Raw genomic sequence first — 10,830 nt, 5'->3', positions numbered from 1 at the left:
AAACTTATAGCTCTAGTGCATCCGTTGCATGACAATCCCTACTCACTCACATTGATATCTATTGATGGGCATCTCCATAGCCCGTTGATATGCCTAGTTGATGTGAGACTATCTCCTTCTTTTTGTCTTCTCCACAACCACCATATTCTATTGTGCTATATCCATGGCTCACGCTCATGTATTGCATGAAAGTTGAAAAAGTTCGAGAACATCAAAAGTACGAAACAATTGCTTGGCTTGTCATCGGGGTTGTGCATGATTTAATACTTTGTGTGATGAAGATGGAGCATAGCCAGACTATATGATTTTGTAGGGATAACTTTATTTGGCCATGTTATTTTGAGAAGACATAATTGCTTTATTAGTATGCTTGAAGTATTATTGTTTTTATGTCAATATTAAATTTTTGTTTTGAATCTTATGGATCTGGACATTCATGCCACAATAAAAAAATTACATGGATAAATAATTAAATATGATAGGTAGCATTATACATAAAAAATTCTGTTTTTATCATTTACGTACTCGAGGACGAGTAGGATATTAAGCTTGGGGATGGAGCCACTGCCTGCATGTGGCCTTGCGGCCCTGCCAGGGCCTTCCGGCGAGGTGCCCGGCCAGTCCATGGCGCGGCCCGCCTCCCACAGCCGGGCGAGCTCAAGACCGACCGGATCCGCCCCAAATCCGGCCGGCGGGTGCGCAAACCAGGTGGTCGTGGTTGGGTCGACGGGCGGCGCCGAGGGGAAGGAGCTGGGCGAGCGCGCGTCCGAACTGCACGGCTGCAATGGCAACGGCGGCGGCGGCAAGGGAAAGAGTGGGGAAGAGTGGAGGGGGTGCGGCCAGAGGAAGGGAGGGGGGCGAATAGAAAAAGGCCCGCCCTGTGCCACCGACGGGCGGCCAGGGGAGGACACGCGCAAACGGCCCGCGCGTCCGCGTGGTGTCCGTTTCACCCCAAAAGCGACGCAAACTTGGACCGCGGATGGGTCAAAAGCGGACACAAAATGGACAAAAGTCCATTTGCTCTCGCGCTGGACCGTCTCGTTTGTCCGTTGAGACGGGGACGACAGAATAGGTCGCGTGGTGGAGTTGGCGTTAGCCCGACCACCCCAAAGCCGAGGTGGTTCCGGCTGAGCGGAGACTTGCAGGCCCAGCTGGCGAAACAAACCACCCCGGGTGGTCGTGGAGTTTACGTGTGTGACCGTGGCCTGGACTCCACGAGACGAGACGTGCCCCACTCGACAACCCAGAGACCCTCCTTTTTTATTCGCTCTCCTTTCCTCTCCCCACCTTCTCCCCAAATTCTCACCTTTCCTCTCCCTCGGTCGTCGCCTTCGCCTCCCGGGAAATCGCCTGCCGCCTCGTCTCCTAGAAACTCTCCGCCGCCGTCCGCTGCCATGAATCCTGAATAGTACGGACCTCCTCACTCCCTCTCGTCTACCTACCTTGTTAGAGTTCTGGATGGAATCTCTCAGTGTTGGGTTTTGGAGGCGGCCGATCTCGCCCTCGGGTGTGTCCGATGGCCACCGATTCGTGCTCCTCTCGTGGATCTGCGCCCTCGCTGGACTTCACTTGTACGATCGCGGATCTAGTTGTATTAAGTTCCATCCATGCCGGAGATAGCAGATTCTCGGATGCGCTCATCTTCGTCTCGGCCCACCGGATTTGTGCCTCCTACGTACGCCACCGTTATCTCGGTGCCCCTACCGAGTGCTTCTAGTTGTAGAAGTTGGGGCTTTTTTAGTCTCGTTTAGATGTGTCTTCTCCGTGGGTTGTTACTTCCACTTGTTAGTAGCATGTATTATTAGCTTGTCTAGATGTGCAAAACGATGCGATGAGATGCTTGCGTGACTATGCAGTGACTACCTCTTCAAGCTGCTGCTCATTGGGGACTCGGGCGTGGGGAAGTCCTGCCTGCTGCTGAGGTTTGCGGTAAGGATTGCTCCTTTTTACCATCTCTTTGAATAAAATTGTTTCATGTAGATGCAGTGTGGAAGGGCGCCAGAAAACATAGAGATACTTTTTCTTAATTTGAATGAATGCGCCTCTCATACAAAGCACCAAGTTACCATCAATCAAATGTTAGGAATCTGTAGCAGGGATGAACACCACAAAAGTGGTTAGTAAGCCATTTTTTTCTCTTGCTTGTTGTTGTTGCTGCCCATTTACCCTGTCAGTTTATAGTAGCCATTGCTGTGCTAGATGACTGTTAGGGATGCCATGCTATGAACAAGGTTTGCAAAAACAATAGTGATCGCGTTACATTGTGTTTTATTCAACTCCTTTACCCATTTGATTCCGTTTGGAAAGTGGAACCCAAACAACAACTTCAAATGCTGGAAGATTCTCACATTTGGCTTTACCAAAAAGTTATGCAGAGCTTGTCGGGGGCTAACCAAACACAGCCGGCATGTTACCCTTGGCTGGACAGCCATTATCTTATATTTAGCAAAAAATTAGAAAACTTACCATTATCTTGGGCTTTGATCTCACCGCAGTTTCAGAGAAAACTACTAACCAAATATAGTATTAAATCAATTTCTAAATTTTGTGAATAATCTAAAATGCATTGTAATTATTTGCCTTTTGACAAGTTACGAATGTTTCGTCTATTCCGTCTCTCTCATAGTATGTACTAATTCAGTACTCAAGTTAAGGATATTATTTGCAATATGAAGTATATTATATTGTTAATGTCAAGTAAGCAGAGCCTAGCATGTGTCGCTAGTTGCTGGAAACTAGCAAAAACCAACAGTTTTGTAGGCTCTCCATATTTCTCTCATCTTTAGCAGCATTCAGTGTGTTCATCAAAGAGCATCTAGCACAAAACCTTCTAGACGAGTGTTGATATTCTGAATCAACTTCTGTGAACTAGCTCAGCCTTTTTTCCGATGCAAGAAACTGATGATCTTACTGACCACATTTACAGGATGATTCATATCTGGAGAGCTATATCAGTACTATTGGTGTTGACTTCGTAAGTTGATTCCTTTGCGAGCTTACATGAAGTTAATTTTCTGTATAGCATGCGCACATGCCCCCTGTTGTATATATTTTTCACTGCTTTTGACTTGTTAGAAAATCCGCACCGTTGAGCAAGATGGGAAGACGATAAAGCTGCAAATTGTAAGTAACCCATTGTAGAAAGCTCTACATTGTCCTTACAAGTTAGAAGTTTCAGCTCTGATTTTTCAACATGTTCTTAACCTTCAGTGGGATACTGCTGGCCAAGAGCGATTTAGGACCATCACAAGCAGCTACTACCGCGGTGCCCATGGCATCATTGTGAGCTCTGTTCAACATTTGTCATTATATATCTTGACTAGATCAATACCCATGATTCATATTATTGTACCTTCTGTTGCACAGGTTGTGTATGATGTGACTGACCAGGAGAGCTTCAACAACGTCAAACAGTGGCTTAATGAAATCGACAGGTACGCTAGTGAAAATGTGAACAAGCTTTTGGTGGGGAACAAGTGCGATCTAGCTGAGAGCAGAGTGGTTTCTTACGAGGCTGGCAAGGTAATTGTTTGTGCATCCATTACCCTTGTATGTAGTTCCTACATGTGATGCGATTAGTTATTAAAATCACATACTTGTGAATGCCGATTGCAGGCCCTTGCCGATGAGATTGGAATACCATTCCTGGAAACCAGTGCCAAGGATGCAACAAATGTGGAAAAGGCATTTATGACCATGGCCGCAGAGATAAAGAACAGGTGACAATACAATTCATATTCTACACCTTGTGCTGTCATACCCATTCTGGATATATATGAATGAAAATAGTGTTACACGGACACAGTAGACATGCATGGAAGTTAGTCTTGTAGTGATAACAATTTGGCTCATCAAATACATCTTATGTACTCCCTCCGTTCCTGAATATAAGTCTTTTTAGAGATCCCAATATGGACTACATATGGAGCGAAATGAGTGAATCTACACTCTAAAATATGTCTATATACATCCGTATGTAATACGTATTGAAATCTCTACGACTTATCTTATACTCCCTCCTTCCCAAAATAAGTGTCAACTTTGTACTAACTTTGGAAAAAAGTTAGTATCCCCAAAGTTGAGACTTATTTTGGGACAGAGGGAGTATATAGAAACGGAGGGAGTAGTTACAAGTGTTATGCTGACTCAGCAGTAACACCATTTTAGAGGTACTAAATTTTGAAAGCCAGTAGTTTAAATCTAGTGCCAGTAAATCCGATTTGTAACCATTATATCTGCTTCTGTTATATTTACATGAATAGTACTCCCTCCGTCTGAAAATACTTTCATCAAAAAGAACAAAAAGAGATGTATCTAGACGTATTTTAGTTCTAGATACATCCCTTTTTATTCATTTTGATGACAATTATTTTCGGACGGAGGGAGTAGGTGTATAATAGGCGTTAAATCTTAATTCTCTTTGCTACCTCTTTTGAACAGGATGGCAAGCCAGCCGGCTGGAAATGCCAGCAAGCCTGCCACCGTGCAAATGCGGGGTCAGCCTGTTGCTCAGCAGAACGGATGCTGCTCGTCTTGATCAACACTCAAAGATCACAGTAGTGTTCTTGCAAAACTCAATTGGTTGTTCTTCCCCTGTAAATTAAGTGTACTACTATCATGCCGTCTGTTGGAAGAAGTGTCATGTCCCCTAACTACAACAGTGCAGCAGATGCTGTGGCCTGTTTTAGCTGACTGTTAATATTGCTATTTTAATGTGTGTCGTTTACTATTCACCCTCGTTTGGTTAATGTTTCATGTCTCCATGCTTTGAAGTTCAATGCTGGTGACTGTATTGCGACGATGAGCGATCATAAATTCACCTGGCATTATATTCTCAGGGAAGACATATTTGCTTCTATCCGTGGAATGCTGCTTTTTGAAGACCACTTACGTTGCAGCTGTTATGTTTGGTACCTGCTTGTCAGATGATTGTTAAACAGCAAATACTCTATCTCCCTTCTGTAAACACCGTTATATAATGTACATTTTGATAAAATTCACTGCCTAGCTCCGATGATCGATGGCTGCCGCTATCGTGGCTGTGTCACAAAAGCTTGCTATAAAAACCTAAGTGCATGTATGCTCGACAGTGGCATGGCTCAACATTGCTGTCGCGTCTCCCACGGCTGGCTATAACTACGGCCCATCCAGTTTTTCCACATTATTTATGCGCCTCTCTTATCGCGCGGCTTAACAAAAAACTGCTGCTTGCTCTAGACCTGCAACGATGGCCATGGCGCTGCACATCCCTAGTCCTCGCTTCGGTATTGGCTGGCCCCAACGCCTCGCCCTCCGACCCCTGGGCGTAAGGGCTGGCGACTACATGCATACAACGCAACAAGAGTAGGACAAACCAGGGGGTAAGAGCTGTAGAAGTGCATGCTCTAGCCAATGCAACCAAAAAACCGATCTGATGAAAGAGACTAGGTAGCACATTATACGTCAACAAGAGCAACTTCAAAACGCCGACTCAAACTGTTCGCGGGTGTTCGTTTAAGTCGAAACGGACATAAAAGACGGTCCAACGCGCCGACGCAAACGGACCAGCGTCCGCTTTTTGACCGCGTGTGACCCATTCCAGGCCTAAATTTAGGCTGTGTTTGTAGCAGGGACATGCAGCGGACGCGCGACGCCTGCCTTTGTCCTTCCCCTGGTCCGCCAGTAGGTGGCAAGCATAGAGAGTGCTCTCGAAGTGGAGTAACAGTAGTAGATGCAGGCAGTAGTCGATCCACTTGTCATGGGCGTAATGCCTATGTACTGATCATATCATGAATAACATCATAACTATGCGCTTTTTTATCAATTGCCCAACAATAATTTGTTTACCCACCGTATGTTATGTTCTTGAGAGATGCCAATAGTGAAAACTATGCCCCCCCGAGTCTAGTCAACATATTTATTAAAACAAAAAATGCCTTACCGCAATTTATTTACTTTTATTTTAATTTACAATTTAGCTATCTACTACTATCAGATTTAATCCTTGTAATTAATGAGTATAAGGGGATTGCCAACCCTCTTGCCCGTGTTGGGTGCAACTATCTGCTCTTGTGTGTGTAAGTACTGCCGACGGTTGTTTGCATGAATCTCCTATTGGTTCGATAAACCTTGATTCTCTACTGAGGAAAGTACTATCCGCTACTACATTGTTTCACCCTTCCTCTTCGGAGAAAAACCAACGCAACTCACAAGTAGCAGAAATAATTTCTGGCGCCGTTGCCGGGGAGATTTATCAAACAACTCAAGGTTTCTTCATACACATTATCATTTACTTGTTCTATTTTTCATTTGCCTGTATTTTCTTTTATTAGTCTCGTTAAAAAAAAACACAAAAACATTTTATTTTGCTTGCTTGCTTGAATTGTCACTATGTGTCAAGAGAAAGTTAATGTCGCTCCCGCCACTAGTGCGGAGCCTTATGATCATCAAGCCATGTTACTAAACCTAGTAAGAGATGAAAACCCTAAAATAAGCTTTTGATGAGGTTGCTAATGATAAAGTTCATAAAGAAGTATTTGATAATCTTGCCGATGATGATCCTAGTAGTAAAAATGAAACCAGTATCATGCACACAAAAAGACTTCGAATAAATAGTAGTGATATTATTGGAAGGGGTATTATTCAAGACTTCTTTACCTGTGTTGGTTCTTTACCTATGGTAGGGGGATCTATTCTCAATGGAACCACTAGTTTTGCGAATGCTATATCATTACTCATAGTAGAATTTGAAAGACAATTTGTGCACATGCATCCTGCTATACAAAGAGTGTAACTAGAATTCTCCAATATTCATGATCCTTCAGTTAAATGTTTTGCTACAATATTTCTAGTTCATGAATTTGATCACTTAATGAAAGAGGCAAAATAGATATTTGCCCACTACAGAATAGGTAGTGAATGCCCACCTATAGAAGAAATCCTTTAAGATCAAGATGAGATAAGAAGACTAAAATCTACGAATTACGTTGCTTATAATCCTTTATGCTTCCCCAAGATGTTCTGATTGGAAAACTTTCTGAAAACAGTGATAAATTTTCTATAGGAAATTTGGGACTAGGTTGTGGACTTAAAGAAAAATTACGAGACTACCTTTATAGAAACTTATATAATGAAGAGATAACTATCACTTATGAGGGGTCAAAGGAGAAACCTCCTCCCAAATTTGCTCACGGATCCGGATCCTATCAACTTTAGCCCTTTCAATTATTTTTGCTTGCCTATTAGAAAACTTTCTGCTGAGAGAAGGGAATATGATATGAACATGAATGATCTCCCTTATGGTTATAATAATACTTGAAACTATGCATTATGCCTAGCTAGGGGCATAGAACAATAGTGCTTGTTGGAAGGCAACCCAATATTTATCTTATTTGCAATTTTCATTTCCTGTTTTTGTGTGATGACATAATTTTTGCTACTGTAATGATTGTGTTTTTATATTTTAATTAGTGTTTGTGCCAAGTAAGGCCTTTGGGATTATTTGGATTATAGTTGAGTTGATTTTGTGCAAAAACAGAAACTTTTGTGCCTAGTGCAGGAATTTATTCCTTTTCCTGGCACGTGATCTTGGCCTGAAATTTGTACATAGTATTAAGATACATATTGTCTACTTGTCCTAATTTTTCAAATTTTTTGTAGCTACAAAAGTATGGTTTTAGTTTAGATCATTTGAGACTATTCTGTTTTAGGCAGATTCTGTTTTTTATTGTATAGTGTGCTTATATTAGTGATATTATGGATTATATCGGGGGGTATAAGTCATGGAGAAGTTAGAATATAGTAGGTATTATGTAATAATAATTATGAATCAATTTACAACAGTAACTAAGTTTATGGTTTACCGATTATACTAACGGATCTCACGAAGTTTCTTTTGGGTTTTGTGCGCTGAAGTTTTCAAGTTTTGGGTGAGATCACGATGAATGAGGGAATAAGGAGCGGCAAGACCCTAAGCTTGGGGATGCCCAAGGCACCCCAATGTAATATTCAAGGAAGACCCAAGCGTCTAAGCTTCTTTCATCTACAATTCATCAGTATGTTACTTGTTGCTATATTTTTATTCATCACATGCCATGAGTTTTACTTGGAGCATATTGTGCCATAGTTTTATTAGTTTGCGTGTTAATTTGCCACAATCATTTTTTTGCTGGACACACCTTTTGAGAGGGACACACATTCATCATGATTTGTTAGAGTACTCTATGAGCTTCACTTATATCTTTTGCGCTATGCAGTTGCTCATGTGCTTCAGTTATATCTTTAGAGCACAGTGGTGGTTATATTTTGCATAAATAATTTGCACTCTCATGCTTTACTTAAATCTTTTGGAGAGTCTCTTAAACAGGAAGTGGTAATGTGCACGGGTTATGGGACTAGTCTGAAAATGATAGGTATACAAGAGGGATATAATAAAAACTTTCATGATGATCGCTGAATATAAAACGTGTGATTTAATTATATTGATGTAATAATATGAAAGGGTATTGGTTCATAATCATAAGCTAGTAAAGATATTGATATTAAATCTTGTTATGTATTACTCATTTAAATGCCGGTCATGGCATGGTGGGGATGTTCGAGCATTTTTATGTCTGATTGACATCCTTTGTGCTGTTTGAATCCGGGGCACCCTATGGTTAACTCTTACCAACCTCCTCCCTAAGGGCATGCGAGTAGTACTTTGCTTCGAGGGTTAATAAAACTTCCATAATAAGTATATGAGTTCTCTATGACTAATGTGAGTTCATGGACTAATACAACACTACAACCTATCCATATAGTGCTAGCCTCTCCAGTAGCGTGCATTGCCCTTTCTCACCTCGAGAGTCAGTGCAAACTTCGCAGATGCATCCAGACCCCGTGATATGATACCCTCTATCACACATAAGCCTCATATATCCTTCCTCAAAACAGCCACCATACCTACTTATCATGGCATTTCCATAGCCATTCCGAGATATAATGCCATGCAACTTCCATGGTTACTATCCACATGACATGTGTGTTCATCATCATATTGCTTTGCATGATCATATGGAGCTGACATGATATTTGTGGCAAAGCCACCGTTCATCATTGTAATACATGTTACACTAGATCATTGCACATCCTGGTATACTGCCAGAGGCATTCATATAGAGTCATATTGTTTCAGTTTATCGAGTTGTAAGTAAATAGAAGTGTGATGATCATCATTATTATAGCATTGTCCCGGTGAGGTAAAGAGTGATGGAGACTAATGATTCCTCCAAAAAGTGGGGATGGGGTTCATGATATTGTTGTTAAAAAATAAAAAATGAGATAAAAAGGGAGAAAGGGCAATGCTACTATCCTTTTACCACACTTGTGCTTCAAAGTATCACCACGTTCTTCATATAGAGAGTCTCCATGATTTGTCAATTTCATATACTAGTGGGAATTTTTACATTATAGAACTTGGCTTGTATATTCCGATTACAGGCTTCCTCAAATGCCCGAGGTCTTTATAAGCAAGCAAGTTGGATGCACACCCACATAGTTTCAGTAGTGAGCTTTCATACACTTATAGCTCTAGTGCATCCGTTGCATGGCAATCCCTACTCCTAACATCGATATTGATTGAAAGGCCTCTCCATTGCCTATCAATCAGCCGAGTTGATCTGAGACTTTCTTCACTTTTTGTCTTCCCTTATATCTCTATCAACCTATTCTATTCCACCCGTAGTGCTAACTGCTAAGTCTATGCCTCACACTCATATATTGAGTGAAGTTTAAAATGCTGAAGTGAGAAAAAGTATGATACAATTGCCTGGTTTGACACAGGGGTGCTCATGGTTTATATTTATGTGATGAAGGCAGAGTCATGCCATGCATACATAATTCAATGAGTAGGGATAACATTCGTTAAGCACCGTATGTTTTGAAGAGTAATGATTATGTTCAAGTATTCATGTATATTATTATGTTGATATCAATTACTTCATCGTTTCACAAATATTCATACAGTAATAGATTGCATGGTAGAAATGCTAGGTAGCATTTGATACGTCTCCAACGTATCTATAATTTTCGATTGTTCCATGCTATTATATTATCTGTTTTGGATGTTTATGGGCTTTATTAAACACTTTTATATTATTTTTGGGACTAACCTATTGACCCAGAGCCTAGTGCCAGTTTCTTTTTTTCCCCTTGTTTCAGTGTTTCGCAGAAAAGGAATATCAAATGGAGTCCAAACGGAATGAAACCTTCAGGAGAGTTATTTTTGGAACGGAAGCAATCCAGAAGACTTGGAGTGTACGTAAGGGAAGCAACGAGGAAGGCACGAGGCAGGGGGGCGCGCCCACCCCCCTGGGCGCGCCCTCCACCGTCGTGGGCCCCTCGTGGCTCCCCTGATGTATTTCTTCCGCCTATATATATCCATATAAGCTAAAACCATCGGGGAACACAATAGATCGGGAGTTCCGTCGCCGCAAGCCTCTGTAGCCACCAAAAACCAATCGGGACCCTGTTCCGGCACCCTGCCGGAGGGGGGAACCCTCACCGGTGGCCATCTTCATCATCCCGGCGCTCTTCATGATGAGGAGGGAGTAGTTCACCCTCGGGGCTGAGGGTATGTACCAGTAGCTATGTGTTTGATCTCTCTCTCTCTCTCTCGTGTTCTTGATGTGGCACGATCTTGATGTATCACGAGCTTTGCTATTATAGTTGGATCTTATGATGTTTCCCCCCCTGATTTAAATATTTTGTGTGATGAAGATAGAGCATAGCCAGACTATATGATTTTGTAGGGATAGCTTTCTTTGGCCATGTTATTTTGAGAAGACATGATTACTTTGTTAGTATGCTTGA

The 10,830-nt window shown here is 41.8% G+C and overlaps 1 protein-coding gene across 1 annotated transcript; it reads left to right on the top strand.

Annotated features, from left to right (window-relative positions):
- Positions 1-1,133: 1,133 nt before the first annotated feature.
- Positions 1,134-4,733, top strand: LOC123078382 (ras-related protein RIC1). The gene is made up of 8 exons (XM_044500875.1): positions 1,134-1,408; positions 1,857-1,929; positions 2,927-2,974; positions 3,076-3,123; positions 3,211-3,282; positions 3,367-3,522; positions 3,616-3,719; positions 4,441-4,733. The coding sequence occupies exons 1-8, from the start codon at positions 1,395-1,397 to the stop codon at positions 4,535-4,537; spliced, it is 612 nt and encodes a 203-aa protein (XP_044356810.1). The 5' UTR covers positions 1,134-1,394; the 3' UTR covers positions 4,538-4,733.
- The last annotated feature ends 6,097 nt before the right edge of the window (positions 4,734-10,830 follow it).

The sequence above is a fragment of the Triticum aestivum genome, chromosome 3D (assembly GCF_018294505.1).
Source record: "Triticum aestivum cultivar Chinese Spring chromosome 3D, IWGSC CS RefSeq v2.1, whole genome shotgun sequence".
Classification (NCBI taxonomy): domain Eukaryota; kingdom Viridiplantae; phylum Streptophyta; class Magnoliopsida; order Poales; family Poaceae; genus Triticum; species Triticum aestivum.
Note: the sequence above shows the minus strand (reverse complement) of the source record. Positions and strands in the feature narration are given on the sequence as shown.